At 39.7% G+C, this 23,641-nt stretch overlaps 1 protein-coding gene across 9 annotated transcripts in view; it reads left to right on the forward strand.

The window, feature by feature from the left end:
- The window catches only part of LOC132836584 (ryanodine receptor 1-like), a 402,705-nt gene extending 379,620 nt beyond the window's left edge, over positions 1 to 23,085 (forward strand). For all 9 annotated transcript variants that reach the window (XM_060855950.1, XM_060855954.1, XM_060855953.1 and 6 more), the window contains 13 exons: positions 353 to 439; positions 3,991 to 4,233; positions 7,620 to 7,750; positions 8,901 to 8,943; positions 9,755 to 9,885; positions 10,830 to 10,890; positions 11,248 to 11,394; positions 11,535 to 11,669; positions 13,624 to 13,780; positions 15,412 to 15,476; positions 17,264 to 17,364; positions 18,460 to 18,511; positions 21,157 to 23,085. In XM_060855950.1, the coding sequence (XP_060711933.1) occupies positions 353 to 439; positions 3,991 to 4,233; positions 7,620 to 7,750; positions 8,901 to 8,943; positions 9,755 to 9,885; positions 10,830 to 10,890; positions 11,248 to 11,394; positions 11,535 to 11,669; positions 13,624 to 13,780; positions 15,412 to 15,476; positions 17,264 to 17,364; positions 18,460 to 18,511; positions 21,157 to 21,252 (1,449 nt within the window). In that variant the 3' untranslated portion in view covers positions 21,253 to 23,085. The remainder of the gene's footprint in view (positions 1 to 352; positions 440 to 3,990; positions 4,234 to 7,619; positions 7,751 to 8,900; positions 8,944 to 9,754; positions 9,886 to 10,829; positions 10,891 to 11,247; positions 11,395 to 11,534; positions 11,670 to 13,623; positions 13,781 to 15,411; positions 15,477 to 17,263; positions 17,365 to 18,459; positions 18,512 to 21,156) is intronic.
- Positions 23,086 to 23,641: the final 556 nt, after the last annotated feature.

A 23,641-nucleotide genomic window follows, 5' to 3' on the forward strand; every position in this document is an offset into this window, starting at 1 on the left:
CCCTTTCCACAGGCTACAACACAATAGTTCCTGCATCAGTTTGTGCCCGGCCTCCCGTTGTGCACTGTAAGTTAAGGAAGCAGCCCAAATAATAAACATAACCAAAAAGTCATGCAGCCAGGAAATGTATCATTCAACCCAAATGAGTCCATGGCAGAAGCAATTCAAGTTGTGTTATTTATACCAACTCATGTTGACAAAGTTCAGGTTTGTTAACGATAAGCAGAACATAATGGGGTCTCTCATTTCTCTTTAACATGAACAAAAACCCATCAATTTAGTGTCAAAGCAGAATACAATGACATGTAACTGTGTGGCGTGAAATAAACGGCGTGTTTTTTTTTAATTGCAGAATTACTTATCAAGGAATTTCTACAACCTCCGCTTCCTGGCTTTGTTTGTGGCGTTTGCAATCAACTTTATCCTCCTTTTCTACAAGGTAAATCTAAATAATCAAAATAAAGGCAAATTTACTGGAATTACCTCCTTAGGAAAATTGTACCTAAAATTGCACTCAGAGCTGGCTTTTTTCACGAGTGTCGCATTAAATTCATGTTAGATCTCTGTATCATTGTTATCCAAAGCTATTTTTATGGCAAGGCTTTCCAATGGCCAGATAATTGTTTCCGAAGCATGAACAGGAATTGTACAATCCCCGTTGTAGCAGATTCCAAGGAAATTTCCCTGGAAATTAAAAATTTCACTGGGTGATTCTTCTACACTTAGAATCACCAAAAGTGTCCATTTAAATAGGAGAATTTAGAGGGTTCCAAACAAGTTAAGTAAATAATTACTCATGAAACACAAGATCACTAAATAACTTGTTTAGCTCTTGAGTAGCTATTAAACTGACCCTCAACGTACCACTCGCACACTCAACTATACCTTTCCCCAGACCCTGTCCCTACACCACTGTCACCTGATTGAGATTGCCACTGCTCAGAAAGTCCAGCTCTCTGTCTTTAACTTTACTAACTGCATTTCAGCCTAAGCTCTGCTGCCCAAATCTTAATTCACACCAAACCCTGTTTGCACATCGAGGTCACAGGACAGAGAACTACATTCGGGCTCAATTACCATTACCTTGGCTTTAGACTTGCTGATCTTGCGTTGGACTGGGGATGTTACTGGATGTCAGTCCCCCAGTTTAAGAGTAATTACTCTCCTGTTTAAGAGTGACATGAAGTTAAGGGCCAAATGACTTCTGTTCTTAGGTCCTATGTTCCTAACAACCTAATGACTTCCTACAAAATGCCTCTGTTTTTAACAATACTCAAGTTCTACACAACTAAACAATTGTTTAATCATCCTCATATTTTGTGACCTCTATTCATCACCATTCTCCAATCTCCCACACAACCCCATGAGATACTCCTAGACTTCCAATTTTCATTTGTTGCAATTTCCATTATCCCACCATTAATAGGTACCTCCAGTACAGTAAACCCAATTTCTGGAGTTCCCATCTAAAAGTCTCTACCTCTCTAACACACTCTTCTCCTTCTAAGCACACTCTAAAACCCACATCATTGATCAAACTTTAAGGATATCTGTCCTAAATTTGTTTTATAGTTTGTTACTGTCATGGATAGACCAAACCCCCTCAAAATATATTCAGAAGATAGTTTTACCATTTTTTTATTTTAATGGTATGTGTAAAGTGTTACGTTCCAGATGCAATTCGATTGGTCAAACGTCTCAAGATTAAATAAAACACACTTTAATTTTATACTACCATTAAAGTACAGTCAAAATAAAAGTAAAATAATTGGCTTAACTATACCTCTAATGAAATGCTGAACAAAATAATAGATATATTAACAACTAATGGCACACGGTGGCTCAGTGGTTAGCACAGCCGCCTCATAGCGCCAGGGACCCGGGTTCAATTCCCACCTCAGGCACATTCTCCGTGGGTTTCCTCCGGGTGCTCCGGTTTCCTCCCACAGTCCAAAGATGTGCAGGTTAGGTGAATTGGCCATGCAAGATTGCCCATAGTGTTAGGTGCATTAGTCAGGGGTAAATGTAGGGGAATGGGTGTGAGTGGGTTGCTCTTCAGAGGGTCAGTGTGAACTTGTTGGGCCGAAGGGCCTGTTTCTACACTGTAGGGAATCTAATCTAATTAACTATGCCAATATAGTAACGTTCCAAAAACACACTCTTAGAAAGAGGTTAAATTCTCACAGGCAATCCTCCAGTGCAGAAGGCAGACATCAAGAGAAAAACTGTGTGTGTGTGTGTGTGTGTGTGTGTGTGTGTGTGTGTGTGAGAGAGAGAGAAGCAAGGAGAGTCCAAACACAGCTTCAATATCCTAGCAGCAATTGCTACTGATAAACTAAACTAAAACATTCTGACTCTGTGGGAGCTTGATACAACCCAACCAGGCTGCTTCTATTGTTCCACCCTTAGAAAAAATACCCAAGGCCTCACAAGCTGTTTACTTTATTGGCTTTGAATCGACAGCTCTGTCCCGTTCTCTTCAAAAAAAATTCCAGGACAAAATATTCTTCTTAAAGCCATAGTATCGTCACATTACCAAATCTTTGATTAAAAAGCTATGATATTTTTCAGGATGTTTTAGTATGTTGTAGTTACTGTCTACATACAATTTTTTTTTATTGTTCTTTATAATCAAAATTAAAATGGGTGTAAATCAGTACAAGCAGTCAGTACCACAGGAAACACTTGACACATACTAGCAGTCTTCCCTCTATTGATGTTCAGTGCTGGCAGGTACATAGTCTGGATTTATAATAAGATCATTTTATCTTTTATCAGTCATTTGTTCATTGCAATTGAAGTAATCTTTTAATTTTTACTTATGAATGTACAACGTAAGGGCCCCTTGAGCCAGCTTCACCATTCAATAAAATTATGCTTGATCTAGTTGTGATCTTAACTCCACATTCATACCTGCCCCAAAACCCTTAGATTCTTGACTAACAACAAAGTTAATCTATCTTTGCGTTAAAAATATTCCCAAGGCCCATCTAGACTGCTGTCTGAGGAAGAGCTCCGAAGACTCTAGGTCCTCTGAGAGAAAATATTTCTCTTCATCGCTGGTTTAAATAGCAGCACCCTTATTTTTAAGTTGTGTCCCTGGTTTTAGACTTCCCACAAGGGAAAATATCCTTTCCAGCATTCACCATGTCAACTCCTTTCAGGATCTTTTATGTCTCACTAATAATTTTGACTAGTATCAGCTTGACTCAGTTAAATGACTGTGGTTTTAAGTGTCACTCAGGCATATAGTCTGGGGTGACACATACAGACTAAGTTTGTGCAAAATGTCAGAGCTACCATCTTTCAGAGAGAGTATATTAAACCAATACACCTGTCCAGAAAAAAGAATCCTACAGTAGAGTTTTCCTGATGTTCCGGCCAACACTTCACTCATATCAACAAAGTGACATTCCAATGTTGCAGTAGTGACTATGCTTCAAAAGTACTTAAATAAAACCTGCAAATACTCAGCAGGTCGAACAAAGTTAGTGGAGACACGAACATAACTGGCACTTCAGTTCAATGGCTTTTCATCAAGAATTGTGAGTTCTGGCAAAAGATCTTCAACCTAAAGCATCAACTCTGTCTCTCTCCACCAGTCTTGCTGAGTATCTACAGCATTTTCTATTTTTATATCAGATTTTGAGTATTTGTAGTATTTTGCTCTTCAAAAGTAGTTACGCTGACTGGGATTCTCACAGGACCACTGTGAAAAAAATGACACGTTTCTACTTGTAGAATACCTGCCATTTATGAAGGCTGCTTTGCAAAATGCATGACTGACAAATTGGCACTAATACTTTCGTTCTGCATTCTTCTTAATAAATTAAACAAAGCCTCCTAGTACACCATTTGGACGCCTGTTGGAAACAAACCAGCGAAAGATCTAGCTGGCTAACTGGCATATCCTGACAGAATAAACCTTAAGAATTTGACGAGTGCGAGCAGTTGTCACATTATTGTCACTGTTCTTTTCACATACGACAGGTGACACAACTGGAAGACGAAGAAGACTTGGAGGGAACAGGTTTTGAGGATGATATGGTTAGCGCTGGTTTTGGAAATGGAAATGGGAATGGAGATGAAGAGGAAGAAGAGGACGATGAAGATTCATTGGTTTATTTTGTCCTTGAAGAAAGTACAGGTTATATGGCACCAACACTGAAAGCCCTCTCCATTCTTCACACCCTACTCTCTTTTCTCTGCATTATCGGATATAACTATTTGAAGGTAAGTGCCAAGAACTTGAAAATAAAATTAGTGTTCTACTTATTTTTCCCTAGTGCAAACATGCATGATTAACATAATTTAGCAATAAGCTAGGCAGATTTTTCAAATGCAGGTGATCAATAAGTTTATTGTTTCAGAGTTGTTTCAGAGTTTTCAGTGTTATGTTACCATTTGAGCTACTTGGAAAATTTCATGCTCAAATTTCATGTTTCATTGTTTGTCCAAACCTCAAAACTGTCATTTGATCGGAGCAAATTGTGTTAAATATTTTGGTGTATTTAAGAGTGTCAGTATCCAGAGGTTGTAACTTTTACATGCTTGGACAAAGAGAAAATATAGGAATGCATTTGAATGCATTGAGATGCAATCTGGGATACAGTGTCTGAAACTAAAAAATGGTCAAAAGCAGATTCAATGGTGACAGTTGAAAGGGAATTATCTGGAAGTTTGTGGGTGTCATTGGCTAAGCCAGCATTTATTGTCCATCCCTAATTGCCCAGAGGGCAGTTAAGAATAAACCGCATTGCTGTGGGTCTGGAGTCATACGTAGGGCAGATCAGGGAAGGATGGCAGTTTCCTTCCTAAATGGCAATAGGAAACCAGAGGGATCTTTTCAAGGCAATCAACAATAGTTACCATTAGACTGATATCATTTTTAAATTAGAGATTTTTATTGAATTTAACTGTCATTATCTACCGTGGCAAGATTTAAACTCTTGTTCCCCCAAACAATAGCCCTGGACAGCTATTACTGTTACATCATCACCTTTCCAATTTCTGCAGGAAAAAGGCAGGGAAATGCAAGTGGAAGTAGTAACTCACATCTCCGGGATTTTCACCCTGCCTGATTGGATCCCTAAAGGTTCTTTAGTTTTAGGATAATGGAGTTACACTCCTGGCCAAAAGGACTTAAAGGGTTTCAGTGGAGCAGGGTTTCAATCCAGCAATTTACATAGGAAACTCACATCCCCTTTGTTCAGTCTATGAGATATTCACAAGTTCCTGTCCATTCCCACCAGTATTAAACACTGGACTTCTGACCCTAAAAGGTGAGCCTTGCAACCAGCATTGAAATGGTGCACAAGGTACAGAACAAGATGGTCCTTCCATTGTCTGTCAGTATTACGCCTTGGCCTAACTGAGGCCCACAAATTGGATTTGTGGGAGCTGGGAAGAGGAAGACCCACCAAGGTAAATATGTAACAGAACTAATTCCAAAGCCTCTGTCACCCTTCACCTGCTGTAGGTCTGCAGAAAAATGGGGGTGCTGAGATGTTGAGAGCCTAAATAATAATAACAAAGGGCTTTTTGCCCGAAATGTCGATTTTCCTGCTCCTTGGATGCTGCCTGACCTGCTGTGCTTTTCCAGCACCAAACTCTTGACTCTAATCTCCAGCATCTGCAGTCCTCACGTTCACCCACTTCAGCCTAAATAATAAGTCCAGTTGGAGAGCTGCCTCAGCCTGTATCACTTCCTTCCCTGATATCAGGTTCTATGGCCACAACTTTCCAAATAACAATATTAGTGTGGGGATGGGCAAGTTCAGTCCTGCTTAACTGGCTGCCCCCAACTTCGAGAAAGCTTGCCGTACCCTGAGCCAAGCAACTTGTTTAAGAGCTGACTGGCATGCTTTTCAGCCTATCACAGGCCTTGACAGCAGAAACTTACTTCTCCAAAAGCTACAAAAACCAATCAAAAGCCAACAGCTTGAGTCATAAAGAGCATCAATCAAGCTTTATTCTTTAGAGAATTAAGCAGTGAGAAGGTAAATGTGTTGTCTTTATTTTTTGAGGGAAAAAGATGTCAGATAGAAGCACCCCAGAAGGTTTTCGAAAGCCACCCGCAGGTTGGAGTAAATGGAACATCCACTCTTCTCCCCCATCACCACTACCCCAGCACCTCCATTTGGCAGTCAGAATGTCCAACCATTTTCTATTCCTACCAGGAAAGCAAATAATCAGGACAATGGCAAGCTGAATCTTTTACTGTCTGTCAATTGATCACTTAAAGGCCTTAATTGCTGGCAAGTCAAGAAAGTCCCGGTTAGAGTGCCTGTGGCGCAGTGCTAGTGTCCCTACCTCTTTGCCAGGAGGCCCTGGTTCAGGTCCCACATGCTTTAGAGGTATGTAATAATACCTCAGAAAAGATCGATCAGAAAATATTAAGAACCCCCCGCCCCCCGCCCCCAAAATAGGCCATTTCACAATCACATATTTGATGAGATGACAAGAGGGAGTCAATGTTTGTCCAGGGTCAACCTGCCCAATTATTTCTCCTTCCTGCTACCTCCAGGGAGGGTAATAGTCTGCACGCATAGTCTCATTGGTATATACAGGTACATCCATCTGCCATGCAACTACATTAGGGCTGCCACAGTATTATGCAGTGACACAGGTGACTCATCCTGTAATTTCCAAGAATCTTTGCACCAGAATATTGCTACACATCATTTATATGCTAATATATAGCATAAATTTCCACTGCTCTAAGGGCCACAGTTTACAGAATTCCACTTTCATTGAACATCGTGTCAAGTGTACTATTACATGCAATTGTTCAAAAGAAACAGTTGAAATTAAATATTGTGTATAAGTTTTACATTCCAGTGAGGTGACTAAACAAGTTGGTTAGGTTTGTCCTTGCATGTTTAAGCTTCTTTAAATATTTGAATGACAAGTTACTACAAATGCAAAGAACAGCAGGGAAAAGCCATTTTGAATGGGTAGGGCAAATAACTTCATCACTGCTTAGAAAATAATTTGAAGAATTGTGGAATTTTTGGCACAGCGACAGTATAGGTTACAACGGTGAATTCATTGTCGTATCAGCTACAGAAAACTAAGTAAAGCAAGGAAAAGAAAGGTTGGATTAAGAGAGAAAATAAAAATTGCATTCTTAATGTCTCTTAACAATAGAAATCTGGAGGAATTGGGTGTCACACTTGTAATTTTTAATGTTCAGAGCTAATGCGATTGCCTGACAGTAAGTAACACTAACACTAAACTAGATTGTTTAAATCTCCTTAGACACAAAAGGGCAAGATTTTTTTTTCCTTTGTGGCAAAAGTGCATTTGCAGCAACTTCATGCAATTCAATCTATTTCAATAGTGAGACAGACAGCAAGACGCCATTTTCACAAATCTAACAATGGAATGGCAAACATCATACAGCAATTTCTGGGGTGCACATTGAATATTGTGTCTTCTCCAGCCTGAAGTTCCTGTAGCTTCAATTTGTAAATAACTTTGAGTGCACTGTTAGTTTGACAAATATTATGGTCCTTATTGCTATTTGGTGACCCAATCAGGCAAAGATCGTTTTGAAACTCAGCTTTTATGTCATTAAATTAAAATATAATATCTTTTCATTTTTTTGCCTGCTTTAGGTTCCTTTGGTCATCTTCAAACGAGAGAAGGAGCTTGCCAGGAAATTGGAATTTGATGGTTCATACATTACAGAACAACCTGCAGATGATGATATTAAAGGGCAGTGGGATCGGCTAGTACTCAATACACCGTAAGTGCTGAGAGACACATAACTTTACTGCATGTCAAAACTGTGCTAACACACAAACGTGCATCAAATTACAATCGAACAGTTAAGCTCTTTTAAAACTAAGTTATCTGCTATTTATGTAGAAGTTGTGTATGGATGTTTCTGTACGAGCTACTGTTCTGAAAGCACACTGTCGATCATATTCAGTAATCACAAGTGTACTTTTCATTTTATATGTGGAAAGTTGTGGCAGTAGAAACAAAATTTTCCAATATGCAATAAGTGATTAGTCACAAAACTGGCTACATACCAATTGCTTTCCTCTTTGCTGTGATGGACATATAGCCAGTATAACTAGCCATGTCAGGATCTGTTGGGAAATTCATTTGTAGCACTTGGACTGAACACCTCATAGATGACAGCTGGAATACAGTACAAAACCCAGCTAAAATGAAAGGTCAGGATCCCGTAGACCCTCATGACATTTTGTAAATTTTACCTATTTGTAAGGTATTCTATCCAGAAGCAGAGCTTCTGAAACCTGTTTTTTTTTCATTTATTCATGAGATTTGAGCCAACATTTATTGGTCTTAAGAAGGTGGTGGTAGGTTACCTTCTTGAACAACTTAGGGTTTGGCTCAAATGATGAGAAGGGAGTGTTGACCCAGCAACAGTGAATTCCAAGTCAGCATGGTGTGTGGCTTGGAGGGGAACTCTCACAGGTGGTGGTGTTACTATGCGTCTATTGACCTTGTCTTTCAAGATGGTATGTGTTGTGGGTTTGGTATCAAAGGTTAGCGGTGCAGCGATCTGTCCTTGTTCATGCTACAAAGTAACGTTTGCAGTTTCAAGATAGCTTAAATAACACTTCTCTAATATGCACTGGCTTTTACATATAGTTTTCTTATTTTGTTCACTTTTTCAGGCAACTGTGATGCTGCACTTCATTCATGACAGTCAGCTAGGGCCATAGACCTTCTGGTAAATTCTCACTATCAGAAGTCTTCTGCCTTGCTGCACACAAACTTTATGTAGAATAGTATCTCAGTTTCTTATTGCTCTTTTTAATAATCTCTTCATGTTGTGCCTCATGCACTTGCTAAATAACGGTATTTTAATAGGATCAAGCCTACCTTCATATCGACATGATTTCTGTTGTCATCCTTTGCAGGTCATTCCCAAATAACTATTGGGACAAGTTTGTCAAAAGAAAGGTAAGCTTATACTCTTGAAGAGTACTCACAAACATGCATCAAAATTTACTTGTCTTTTTCACAGATGCTGAATACCTGTTTCTCATAACAGTTTCTCTCTGGAATTAAACAGTTCTAATCAATTTCCATTTTTCCAATGAGAAATGTTAAGTACAATATAACTTAGACTGATGTTTACCTTAAGTAATGGTGAAGGCTGTTTGGTATTTTGCCATGTTATGAATATGGCAAACATTCGTAAATCATTGCAAATAAATCTTGTTATAGAAAAGAAACAGCAAGTTTGAGTACTGCTGATTTGTTGCCCATCCAAAGTTGCCCTCAAACTGAGTGGCTTGCTCAGCCATTTCAGAGGGCAGTTAAGAATCAGCCATGTTACTGTGGGTCTGGACTCATCTGTAGGGCAGAACAGCTAAGGAGGGCAGATTTCCCTCCCTAAAGGATATTCATGAACCAGATGGGTTTTTGTGACCATTGTTTCATGGTCATCATTACTGAGACTAGCTTTCAATTCCAGATTGATTAATTGATTTTCAATTCCACCAACTTGCTGTCCAGTATACAGAGGGACTTCAATTATCCAGCATTCGATTTTCGGAATTTCGGATATCCAGCACGATCACAAGGTCCCAATGCTTGGTTAAACTGTGTTATCCAGCATTCAGTTATCTGAATTTCAATTATCCAAACAAAATAATCCTCGCCCATGACATTCAGATCATCGAGGTTCCTCTGTATTACAAGTTACTAGTCTAGTAACATTAACAGTATGACACTGCTTTCCCATATCTGTTGTTTTCTGCTTTCCTAGGTACTAGATAAGTATGGTGATATCTATGGCAGGGAGCGTATTGCAGAGCTACTGGGAATGGATATGAGTGCCTTGGATGTGACTGTGCCTCAGGAGAAAAAACCAGCAACTGACAACTCTGTTCTTTCATGGTTAGTTCCTGCTTTGTTTTACAACGAATATCTGGCAAAATTAGTTTTTCACTCACTTCATTCTGTCAAGACGGCTATAAATTTTGGTATAATAATGCAATTGACAGTATGAAATCCAAAATACATATGTAGGGCTGCATTTGTTGGGCAAAGCGGTAGACCTGTTCAGCAGCCACAAAGTCAACGGTACCTCGGTCTGGATTCTTATCACCTTCATAATGTAGAACCTGTCTCCGTGAGCTGTCAGCTAATTAAAGGGCAGGCAGTTCTTGAATACTGAGTGGCGTCACCAGGAGCAGTGGCCAGAGCTTGAATTACAAAAGGTCCATTTGAGGAGCTATGTTGGAGGCTTGTGATCATGGAGGTCAGTGAGGGTCTCTTTCCCCAGTTTCCTGCATGTACACACCTCAACCCTCCAAAGCTTCAGTAAAGCCGCAGTTCTGCTATTAGTTGGCTTCTTTAGGGCCTCATTGCAGTTATGGGTGGAAAGGCCATTCTCAATTATCCCTGCTCCTGAGTTAATTGGGATTGGTGAACAAATAGGCTCTCCACCCCATACTTCCCAGCTAATTGATCTCGGATTCCTTGGATGGCCTCAAGGAAGCATTACGTTCCACCCATGCGAATAGATTTTGGCTACGAAACTGCCAGATCAACCTGTTCATTATTGTAGTAGCAGATATTACAATGATGAATCTATTACAACAAATGGTCTCAATGTCGTGCTATGTGTTTCTGTTTTCTGACTGTACAGATTAGTTTTGTACAGGTTTGATTAAAAAGACCGTAATATCCAATCCCAAGGTGAAAGTTGTGAATGCTGAAACAAAAAAATGAGAAAATACGTTAAAGCTTTACATCTAAAGCATGACCCCAATGTTTTCTTCCATATAACAGGAAAATTGTGTATTTCCAACATTTCCTTTCTTTCCCTTTGGTTATAGGATCACATCCTTAGACATCAAATACCAAATATGGAAGTTTGGGGTGATCTTCACTGATAACGTAAGTAGACACACTGCACCTTTATAATTTGTAAAGTGAAACATAAAATATTTTGAATCAAACTCACTTTTATCCTTGATGGATATATAGACTGGAAACCAAAGCATGAATTAATCATGCAGGATTTGGAATAGTCATGTAAGAGCTTTACCTATCAGATCTTGTACTTCCTCTATCTAATTTGTACATGCAGAGATGAAGAAAGGGGAGGGAAAGTTTTGAAGGGAATGCATTTTATTCAATGCTTTTCATTTAAAGGGTTATTTTGAAGGGTTACTATTATTGAAGTGAAGTTAATGTATGATTGATTCTTTCTGTGGTTCCCAACTCTGATTATTTGTGTTTTGCTTTGATCAGTCTTTCCTATACCTCTGCTGGTACATGGTGATGTCAGCCCTTGGGCATTACAACAGCTTCTTCTTTGCTGCTCATCTTCTGGACATTGCTATGGGTGTCAAGACCCTTCGCACCATCCTATCTTCTGTAACTCACAATGGAAAGCAGGTGGGGCTTATGAAATCTTACATTATGTAAACTTCAGATTAAGCATCTTAAAAGGAGCAGCTTATGTTTTCTGTGTCTTACTTAATATGTTGATCTCTCCTGACACAGCCTTATACCTGTATCTCTCCCATTCTCTCTAGCTGATGATGACTGTGGGCCTGCTAGCTGTTGTCGTGTACCTCTACACAGTGGTGGCTTTCAACTTTTTCCGCAAATTTTATAACAAGAGTGAGGATGAAGATGATCCAGATATGAAGTGCGATGACATGATGACAGTAAGCTTTCTAAAACAATCTTCTTCTCCAGATAGCCTAATAACATCTGATGAGAACAATAATTAAGACCTGTTACCTGCAAAATAAAGCTTCACAAAAACATTAGACCTGATAGAAATAAGAACATGCTTGTGGAAAGCGGAGTGGGATGACTGAAGTGCTACATCTGGGTAAATAACTATAACAATGTGAAAATTGCTGTGTAAGCAAGACAGTAGAATAAAAATTAAAGGCAATAGAGGCATGTTTTCTGAAATGGACGTCAAGGCTTAGTTAGACAACACATATGACAATCAAGGAAGTTTTGAAGAAAGCAGGCCCACAAGAACTTTTACAGATGATCATCAAGAAGCAACTACAATTCTTTGAGCATATACTTAGGAGAGAGAAACTAGAAAGTCTGGTGATGCATGATGAAACTGAGGACAGTAGATACTTGGTGGGGGATTGGAGGGAGAACAAAAGAAGAACCATAGCAACAGATTAAGAAGCAGAACAGGTACAAAATTTGAGAATAACGCAAAGATGTTGGCTGTTATCAAGGAACATAAATGTTGGAGGGTCATGATTGTCGATGTAAAAGGTGGCAATTGAAGTTGATTAGGTTTGTTTTACTTAAAAATAATGTCAAATCTTATATAAATTCCTGCTTGGAGATAGACCATTTGCTCAAACAGGTCTTTGCCAGTGTTCATACTGCACAGGAGCTTCCTGTCATCTTTCTTGTCACCTTCTTCACAAATCCTCCTATTCCTTTCTCCCTGTATTTAATGAGCTTCACCTTAGAGACGTTATATGCTATTCACCTCAGCAACATCTTGTGATCCCAAGTTCTGCATTCCTAGTAAAGAAGTTTTTCCTGAATTCCTTAATGGATTTATTAGTAACTGTCTTCCATTAATGGTCCCCATTTTGGGCATGCCACAAATGGAAGCATCTTTTCTAAGTCAATTTTGTGTATGATTTTACCTGAATATCTGTATGACTAAAGCAGTAACATTACTACTACTGAATGCTGACTTAGCTACTGGGAAGTGCGAAGCACTATTTCGTAACTCGAAATATTGTGGTCAGAACAATATTTTATCACAAGTGAAAACAGAACAGGCAGTGGTGGCACAACCGGTTTATGTGCATGTGGAGTTGAAAGGACAAATTAGTGTGTCTGGTCACTGTTCCACAGATCAGATCTGTTAATCAGCTGCAGTAGATTAATACAGTAAAATGTTCAGTTAAGAATATTGATCATGAGCGTAAATGGGGTGAACTCTATTCCAGAAGTAGATATTGGTCTCATTTATCTGGGGCTCTTATGACATGGTGGCGCCAATGCCAGAAGGTCTGGATTCACATCCCACCTGCCGCCAAATTGGGTCATAAAACACATTGAATCATGTCTTTTTTAACTCGCGTATCTTCCACCTAGACATAGATATTTTTGTCACAGATATACAGCAGATTAGATTTTCATTTTATAGCCAGATTTAAAGTTGCTACTGGCATGATTTGCTTCAGCCCAGGCTGATGTGGGGACTGTGCAATAAATGCCCAGTCTATTTCTTCTTTCTGCCCACTCCAGGAATTGGTTTGATGAAGCTTTTGTTGCATCTGGTGATTTTCTGGTAATTTGTTTCGAAGCAGACTGCTTCATCTTTGCTCCCGTTAAAAGCGTTGGAACCAGAGTGTTTGAGTAACAAATATTATTTATGTGTCATCCATGCTTTGTTACTGTTATTCAAAACAAGTGTGATTTTGGAAGTACTTTAACAAGTGATGACAGAATCATCGGGTAAGGTGATATTTCAATCAGTGTGACACTGACCTCATTCTGACAGATCTGTTCAAAAGTGAGATGATTTAAAACTTGTCAAACCTGCCCCTCAGTGAAACTGATAATGTTTCTAAGTTGAAGAGTTCTGTTGTTCTAACCTCTATCCATCTCTCCATTATACAGTGCTACCTCTTCCACATGTACGTAGGCGTGCGAGCGGGTGGTGGTATTGGTGATGAGATTGAAGACCCAGCAGGGGATGAGTATGAGCTCTACCGTGTTGTCTTTGACATTACCTTCTTCTTCTTCGTCATTGTTATCCTCCTGGCTATCATCCAAGGTATGACCCAAGGCTTACTACATGAATCAATGGCAACATGTAATCTCGGATTAAATAAAGACTGATTCTGAAGTTATCCTGTAGCCCTAGGGAATAGCATGTCTAACAATGATGCCAATCCCAGCTTCAATCAGTTCTTCAACACTTCTAGCTCATTTTCTCCATTGAAACTGTCATCTTAACCGAGTCCTCTCCTGTCTCCTCAATCCTGCCTTCCGAAAACAAATGCATGGACTTCTTTGTCATAAAGATGGAAACTGTCTAATCAGCTGCCTTGCTGCTGCCCTCCTTTATTCCAGTCCGCAAGCCAGCCAGCCTTCCAAGTCCCCCAGAGCTCCAGCCATAAAGTCACGCCTTTCTCCAGTTTGTCCTCTGTCCTCCTCATGCCTTCACAAAACTGCTGTCCCTGGTAACAGTTTGAGACCCTTTGCGCCACATCTGACCCCAGCCAAGATGAATTTCTGCTGATGTGCTCATGTAATCACCCAAGATGTCTCTGGGTTATTTAACTTTTGGAATGCATATATTTAAAACAAATTAAAGAAATATTTGGTGTAAAGCAACTGATCAGGTTAATCCTCCCTTCTATAGGTTACTCATTTCTGAAGTCATAATACTTGTGTTTCAATGTGATTTGGAGAGCAAGGCCACCAGATAATTATGAATGACCAAGGCCATTTTACTCATCTTACTAAATCGCAGGAAGAAACATCAACATCCAGTTGTTTCATTAATGTTCCAAGGTTTCACCCAACATACACCAAAAGAAAAACAATTTCTTCTCTTGCGCACATCAGTACCGATCCAGGAATGCCAAATTTCAAAGAGAGCAGTAAAGTATAATGCATGAGAAAAGGATGATGATTAGTTAGTAAGCCAAGTCTAATTGGTGTGGAGAATACACCAGGCAGTTGTGGAATTTTGGAATTCTTGTGTGTGTCCTGATGAGTGCAGGATGAAAAACTTCAACAGCAATTTCCATTTTAGCGATTATAATTAGCATCCATCAATGAGAGAGTTTAATGCCTTTCTGAAGACCAGCACTTTATTTGGACCATGCAGTTATTGTCTTTTTGAAGAGTATATGCACATTGTGTGATTTCTTTTTAGGGCAGAATTTCCATGGAGGTCTGCCAACCCCTATGCCTTCACTACAGTAGATATTCCACTGGAATTGTGCTGTTCCTCAAACCTGGAGAATCTCAACAAAAACTCCATACAATTCTCTTTGATTTCGTACTTGCTTCTCTGTACCAGTCTATCAGCACACTGCATTACTCCTTGCTTCCAAGTATTAGTCTTCACTGCACAGTCTGGCTCTTGTTTTATTTTCATTCCCTGCTAATGAGAAAATATCCAGTAGACCAGTGCAGTAACTGGGAATGCATAGGAGGGAAGGATATAAACACCAGCTTGCTTCCCACCACAATATATATATGTTAATGTATGTATGTTGTGTTAGTAGAATTTTAGAAAAAACATATAAATGCAGTAAATACCTTATAAATGAAAAGCTGTTTCATTCCAGAGAAAAGAAAAATAGGTTTTTGGTGAAGTGTTTTATCTCTGAATGCTAAATAGAGCTTTGTACGTGTGAAGGATTAACAGTTTGATATTGTTTCCTCCTTCAGGTTTGATTATTGACGCTTTTGGTGAGCTGAGAGATCAGCAGGAGCAAGTGAAAGAGGACATGGAGGTAGGAATAGGATAAAGCAGCTTCTTTCTGAACACCCACATATTAACGAAACCATGTGTCGAACAAGAAATAGTAGAGGGAGCAGACGGCAAGTTAGATCACGTAGGATAGCAGCACAGTGGCAAAGTTTATTATTTCTGGAGTTCTTCAGATGGTGCTATTCACAATCGTTTTCTGTTTGCAATGCAGTTAGGAGGAGTGGGGGAAAAGAGATGTCTTTTCTTCAGAAGGGAAACTGTTTCTATTATCAAATGACCATGTCATTAGCTAATGCAGAGTCTGAAAATTGACACGAAGATTTGTCTTGCCACTTTTGTCTTTGTCCTGATGTGACTAAGACAATAAGCTTTGGCAACGCTGCAGTCATGGCAAACTAGTGCTTCAGCAGAGCGACAGAGAGCAATGACAACCGACTCGCAATTCTAGCCTTAGAGTCTGGTGGTAAATTGCAAATTAATCCCCAAGATTTCAAAAGCTTGGAAGAAAACAGTCTGCACAAAATGATGAGTTGTAGTGAAGAAAGAGCAAAGGAAACAATGAAGTCAGATGTTTTTATTGAGTTGACATTTCTTTTAAAAATCTGGTTACAATAAGTTGAAACGAAAATGCAGTTGTTTTGTTCCGGGCTCCTATTGATCATCATCGTCAGCGAGATCATGCACAGCAGCTTGCTGTAACCTAGGAACAGGATGCTGCAAACAAACGCAGCAAAATGTCCTTGATCCAGTAAATGCAACTTTGCTACAAGGGACAAACAAATTTAATCACTGAAGGTATTTGAAGATGAAGTCCTACACTGTAGGCCAGTGTCATGGACCAGTCTTCAGCACAGCCTTCCATACAGTGTAATTTACTGAAAATAGCACAGAAGATGTTTTAATGTCACTCCTTGATTATTGAATTACATTTTCACATCTTCTCCAGACAGGACCCTCAGCCCATTACAGCTTTACTCATGAATTGGAATCCATGCTTCTGAGCTCTATCCCTGTTGGGAAAGAACATGAAATCTTCCCTGCGGAATGAGTTGGTCTTTGAAATATGTAATCTCATTTTTATTTTTAAAAACTCTTCCTTTCAATGGGATAGTTTTTCATGGTTGTGGAGACTTTGTGGAACAATGGGTAATGTCCCAGCCTCTGAGCCAGATGGCCCAGGAAGGTGCATTCCTAACTCAGCCAAGTAGGTTGATTTTCAACCTGCAAATCTTTCTACTGAGTCTGTGGAAGTCACTAAGAAAAGTCTACATGTCAGCCGTGCTTGATGTGAACTCTCATCCCTTCAAGCAGTAGTCTGGCAATCTGTTTTCAGGGAAAAACAAAACTAGCCAAAAAAGACATGAACGTACCTGCCTCATTTGCCAAAATGCACTTAAAAAGACCCAAGACAGGAAATATCCACAATCAGCTGTGACAAGATTCTTACTGTTCCTTAGCTCATTTACAGGGAGAGGTAAATAATTCTGCCTGTGTTAAAGCCATGCTGGTTGGAAGCATAAATTGGGACTATGGTATTAAGCTTATAACACACAGGCCTGGTTATCCTGCCACTTGTACACCAACAGGAGATTCTTGTGAAATGTCTATGTTGTCTGAGCCTGTAGGCGTTCCTTCATCCATTCATTTTCGACCTCCCATTAATCCCAACCATCAGAACATATGAAATGGATATCTATGATTGAATATTTTAAGCACCCTGAGTGTGATTGTTCTGTAAAAATGACACATACCTGTTGTGCAGTACTGCCCTTTTGATAGTCACTTCTTTGCCTCTGTTTGACTTAACAGACCAAATGCTTCATTTGTGGAATTGGCAGTGACTACTTTGACACAACGCCACACGGGTTTGAAACACACACTTTGGAGGAGCACAATTTAGCAAATTACATGTAAGTGATCAGCTTTGCATAGATCTCTGGTCGGCCTGAGATGTAATGTTAAAAATAATTTCATGCGATGCACCATAAAATCAGATAAACAGTAAAAGATTATTTATCTCAAGTCTATGTTGTTGATTCTGATCTCAGTTGTCTGTACTTTTTCATTTGCTGATTGCATTTTCAACTCCTTTTGTTCTGTGTTCCTTCAATTAATTATTCTTAAAAAATTGTCATGGATTTGGATTTTAGCCTGTACCCATCCTTGCATCTGGACATGAATGCAGGTAAAATCTGATCAGTTGTAAAAGGGTAAGGTACCCAGTAGCTCAATCAGCTTCACACTTATTGAGACCGTTAAAGAGGCCAATTATTGTCCAATATATGGTCACACTGCCTTTACTGCCGCAACACACTGAGCTGTGGAAACCAGGCAAGAATAGGAAGGTTGATATTATTTTTCCCCTAAGTTGGTGAAAGAGCAGGAAAGAAGGAAATATTACTACAGCAACTCCTGACCACCTGCTCACACCCCTCCCTCAAGTTCTCTATCCCTCTCTTTTCAAAAACACCCGACTTCGCTATATCCAGAATCCTTGTTATCATCTTGGTGGAGATGCTTATAGTCCCAGCAATAAGTCTGACACTGACTGGCAAAGATTCACCCCTCGGCTTGTTATGGCAGCACGGAGGGTAGCATCAATCCAGGGCAGCCTCCTCTTACAGTCATTTGCTTACACCGTCCCATAATGTTCAGCCCATAATCTCTATCTCAGTTATGTCCCCAGCAGTGCATTCCAAAGTCTCACAAGCTTCCAAGTAAACAAAGTCTTCCTGTTCTCTGTTCAAACTCTCTCGCATTTATTCTTGCCTCTATCCCCTTCCTATAGACCCCTGAAGTAGTGGAAAGAGCAATCGAGCCAATTACAATCACTTTAAAAGGCACAGAGCCTAACTGTAAAGTGTACCCTTCAGGTAGCAGCTTCCAGTTGCTGTTCCCCAAGTCTGAGTTTTCTACCCCAGTTCCATGATCTTATGTGTATTCTGCCTGATTGTTACAGCCTGACTCACCTTCATATCATTTGTCGTACTTGTAATCTCTTTCAGGTTCTTCCTGATGTACCTGATTAATAAAGATGAAACTGAGCACACGGGTCAGGTATGTGGTTTTCCACATCTTGAGTGTATGAAATACTTACACCAGGATGACTTTAGCCCCCTCACTGAAAACATTCTGAAATTTCTTCATTGACTCAGGAGGTTCATCTTCTTGAGTTCTCCTTCTGAAGGCGGGTCCTGAATCCACCCCGGCTGGACTGGAGGTCAAACCCCACCCTGTTGTCATCAATCTGATGAGACCAGCCATCTAGCCATGAGTACGCCCAAGGAATCAGAGTTGCTGTGGCAGCATACACTTTTCCATCCACATTGTTGTCCAGAGCCATGGATAGATTAGTGCTAGAGGCTGCAACTTTCTCTCCATCACATGGCTGACCAGGAACTCTTTGAAATGGCCTCGCAAGCCACTCAGTCCAAGGGCAATTGGGGATGTGCGACAAATGTTGGTCTAGCCAGTGACTGCCACATCCAGTGAAAGAATATTTTTAAAATACTTTCTTCCCGTTTTTGTGTCTGTTTATCCGATTTCACGTTAAATGGGTCATGATTTGCCTTGTATACTTCCTTTGGCATCGGATTACACATTCCCAACTTTCTCTGAATTTCTCTTTCACCCGGTTATCCCATAGTTTAAAACCAAAAATGTAAATACTATCAAAGTGAGAACTCAGTTCTTAAATTAAAAAAAATTGTCAGTCACTTTGAAATGAGGATCTTAAAGTTAGAGGAGGTGGTACGATTGAGATTCCATTCTCATTGTGACAAGTGAGGTGTTTTGATTCCTACGCATACCATTGTTGTGAACAAAGCTTCCTACTTACTTGAACTCAGAAACACAATGCTGAGCGGTCACATTTGCAGATGAAACTAAAGTAGGAAGAATAGTGGATTCAAAAGCAGGCAGATTAATAATTAGATTGTTGGAGGGGGTAGGCAGGAAGGTGGTGCCTACATTCAAAATGGACTGAAGAAACAGCATAGAGAAAGACCTCGTAAGCCATCCATTCTCCATAAATAGGCAAGCATCTTTAGTTGACTGAATACTTCACACATTCAGTCAATGTTCCAGTTATATTACAAAGACAAAGCAATAAGATTTAGAGGATAGATTACCCACACTACTAAATGCTCCAGTCAGACTGTAGCTTGAACGTTGTGTCTAGTTTTGTTTGCAAAGACAAAAGAAAGACAGTCAAAGACTGAAGTTAATTCAAAGAACCACAAGTCAGTGCTCCATCTGAGCTGCATCAGGACATGACCATGCAGCTATCAGAAACGTTGCTTGGTATTGATGGGCCACACACGACCAGCGGTCCTTTCAAGATACATTTGTATACAACCAAGTAGGAGCTTGAAAGGATCTGACGACAGAATAAAACAGGCTGCCCACAATAAAAATGATGTTATGTTTCACTGAAAGAATGCGGTGAAACTTAGACCTCGCTATTCCCAGAGTCATCATAAAAGTTCCCAAATAAACCTGTCGTTTAGACAGGATGACAAAAAGCATGGAGCAGGTTTCTGGATTTGACAAACATCACTATCTATTCAAAAAAATAGATTCTACCTACAGATGAATAATTATGAACCGTCGATATGTAACTCTACTAATTAAAATTCTCTCAATTACAAACCACCCTGCACCCCACCCCGATACACATTTGAACAAAGCAGCTCGAGGTCCAATGGTTTCTGAACCAAACATTCACCAACAAACACAGAACGCTGGTGTTGGGGATGGAAATAAATTATGCAGTGGATGATTCACTCGTAACCGTCTAATTTAGAAGTAACACGCCCCAAGCAAGCCTTGAGTATTGACTGGTTTATTCATGAGCACCTGGGGAGAGACAAGTCAACCAAATGATCACCAGTCACTCCAAAGAGATTTAAAGAGTTGCATGATTACGTAAGTTACAATCATTTAACAATTAGCAAACTGTTAATTGCAGGATAATGATCCAGCTAAGCACATTGTCCAGTCATGTCTGGACAGTGTCGGTTATTAGCTGATAAGCAGGTGTTAGTATACACGAGGTCCTTGCAAAGAGAAGAATAGCCCCTACAAGGAAAGAATTTGTTTATCAGGTACCCATACAGCTGCAAGGCAAGCCATCTTAGCTGGGCATGGGAAAACACAGACTTTCATCAAGCAAGCACTAAGGTGAGATTCAAAATGGTTTCCAGGTTTTTAATGTGTGACAAAATGGCTGCCACAAATCTAGCAATTCTCCCACAGCTGGAGAAACTCATTAGGTTCTGGCAACATCTGTGGAAACAGGAACAGTTAGTATTTTGAGTCTAGTATGACTCTTCTTTAGAACATGCGTAGTAACTTGGTGAAAGTTTGAGCTATCGGTGAGCATAGTGTATGCTCTTAGCTATGAAAAAAACTGCACCCATTCCTGCTCCTCGATGGTCAACCTAAAGGATTGTTTCCCATTTACCCCTTAGCTTGCCTGCATCAGCTGGAACCCACTGGTTTCCCTATTCACTCCAAAGGTGTATAGCAGTTGTTTGATTAATACAGCTCCGACACGTCTGTGAAAGTGGACCATTTGCTCCAGGAGTGCAGTGGCTTCATCTTCACACCTCCCGCCCATTGGTAGTGATCACACAAAAATCTCTCCACATGTCTTGAGAGTAAGCAGAAAGCTAATGTAGCCTTCATCCCTGTTCTTGCAGGAATCCTATGTTTGGAAAATGTACCAGGAACGGTGCTGGGATTTCTTCCCGGCTGGTGACTGTTTCCGGAAGCAGTATGAAGATCAGCTGGGATAAAGGAGTCTCTGGAACTAACACAGTGACTGTCATAATATTGCACTTGTAATGATCTTTGAATTTAACCTGGTTCCTTGCTAAAGTTCGTGAATTGTATGTCACTGCTTCTTGCTGTGAGACAAATGTTTTGTTTTAAAAAAAAAGGACAAATACCTGAAGTGAATTTTATTACATAGACAGTGTTTTTTTTAAACAAAGTACCTGGACCGGTCTTGATAGTGTATGAAAACTGGACATTGCTGCTTTTGCACACTTGGAACCAGTTAATGAGCCTTGATATAGATTTGTACTTTAGTATACAATGAAAAGCCTGGATAAATATTTTGTCTAACATTTTTGTGAATGGGAAGAAAGGTTGAAAATAAGTGCCTTAGCCTTATCCTGTAATAAGTTATATTGAACGAAGGCCTTTTTATCTTTTCTTCTGCAAATTTTAGTAGCCTAGTCAGAGCCATAATAGCTGCCTCCAACTTTCAACTGTTACTTCAGTACTGACCACTGAAATAGCTATTAAATTTCGAGCAGTTGTTTTGTGCTTGCAATATTATTAATCATAATGATTTTTGGTGGAGTTCCCAAAATCTAATTACTGTCATCAAAAGACATGCCAAGTAGGGCAGGAAATGTTTTCTGAAAAGTAGTCAGAACGATGAGATATCTTCAACTCCTCTACCTAAAAGTTCCCATCTGGACATGTTTTCCATCACACCCTATGCAGTTGTTTATAACTGATTGCAAAAACAGTGACAAATACCAAAACTTGTAGCAAAGGTTCACCCTCATGAAGGCTGGAATGTATTTTTTTAATAAGTTTTGAAAATGTCTGCTCTAATTTTAAGTATTGCATTGGATTCCTGAAACAAAAGTTGAAATGATTATTCTAATTAATTTAACTTGTGAAGGTATCTTTAAGGTATCAAGTATTTATTTAATTTGCTATTTGTGTTTGCTAATCTTTTGAGTTTATGTTCTGTTTGATGTAATTTATTGTGACAGTTTCATCGTGTGTATGAGAAGGGTGTGAGCGTTTTTCATACACCTTTCAAAAACAGCTGCAAAAGTTCCTTTGTCCTGATTGCTTCAAAAGGGATGATAACTATAGCACTTCCAAACCAGCCTCTGGTTTACAGTTTTCTCTCATACGGACTTTCTTCAAGGATCAGGAGACACATTTTTTTCCCCAAGTGATGTGTTTACTTCAAATTAAACATCTGTGAATCTCTTGACTGTTCCCCCTCGAAAGGTTAAAGCTATTGAGGAACAGCAGATGAGGACATTCCTCAAACAACCTGTCCAAGTAAACCCATTCTAAAGTTTATTTTTGTTAAAAAAGGAAGTGTTTATATGCTGGAAATGATGAATTATAGAAAAGCTCAATTACGATTAATTGCTATTAATGCACTTCACAAATAAGGCTGCACTATCCATCTGTGGCCTTTTGTGTACATTATCCATGTCCAGTTCTTCACCCAATTCTGTTTGAGAAACATGAAAATAATGTAGGTTGAATTATGTGAATGCACCTAAGTTGGCAAATAAAATCCAACTTGCTTAAACTGTCTCTGCTCATTATCATTCATTAAAGCTTTGTTCTGAGGAAGCCAACTCCTTTCCCATCCCGGCATGCACAGATACAACTAGTTTGCTCATCATTGTTCAAGCTGTGTAAGAAGGAAAATAACCAGGGCAGTAAATATGCCTCATGATTTAGAAAGAGCTTTAATTGAGCAGAGATGTGTAATTCATGTCAGGCAATTTTGTTTCACGTTGTACTGAGAACTTTGGAGGAATGAGAGGCTCTTGTGAAGCAGGCCTGCACCTCAAAGCAGTGTTACAAACTGGTTAAATAAATTGGTTACATTCTGCAAACTCGTTTTCTACAGTATAATTATGTGATCTATTTGCAAGTTTATATCTGGATAGGCTGCCTTTAACCAGGGTGAACTTCTTCAATGGGATGCAACTTCTCATTGATAGCTTCTTGCAAATTCATGGACTGCACCACCATTTCCAGGTTCACCTTCAAATCCCCCACAATCTTAACTTGAACATACGTCATCGTTCCTTTATCACCACATGGACAAAATCCTTGGACTCTATACCTAATAACAGTGTGGGAGCCCTTTCACCACACACACACACACACACAGTGCAGGATTTCAAGCAGGTGACTCGCCACCACCTTCTTGAGAGACTAGGAATGGGCAGCAAATTATAGCCTTGGCAACAATGCCCATAATCCCATGAATCAAAAGAAGCAGGAGGTCTGCTACCATCTCAGGAGCAGACTGGCAGTGGGGGGTGGTGGAGGTTGTATGAGATCCCCTGATTGATGTGGGACTCCAATGGCAGACTAGGACAGCTGTGGGCCAAATGGGATCTTAAATTG

The sequence above is a fragment of the Hemiscyllium ocellatum genome, chromosome 47 (assembly GCF_020745735.1).
Source record: "Hemiscyllium ocellatum isolate sHemOce1 chromosome 47, sHemOce1.pat.X.cur, whole genome shotgun sequence".
NCBI lineage: Eukaryota > Metazoa > Chordata > Chondrichthyes > Orectolobiformes > Hemiscylliidae > Hemiscyllium > Hemiscyllium ocellatum.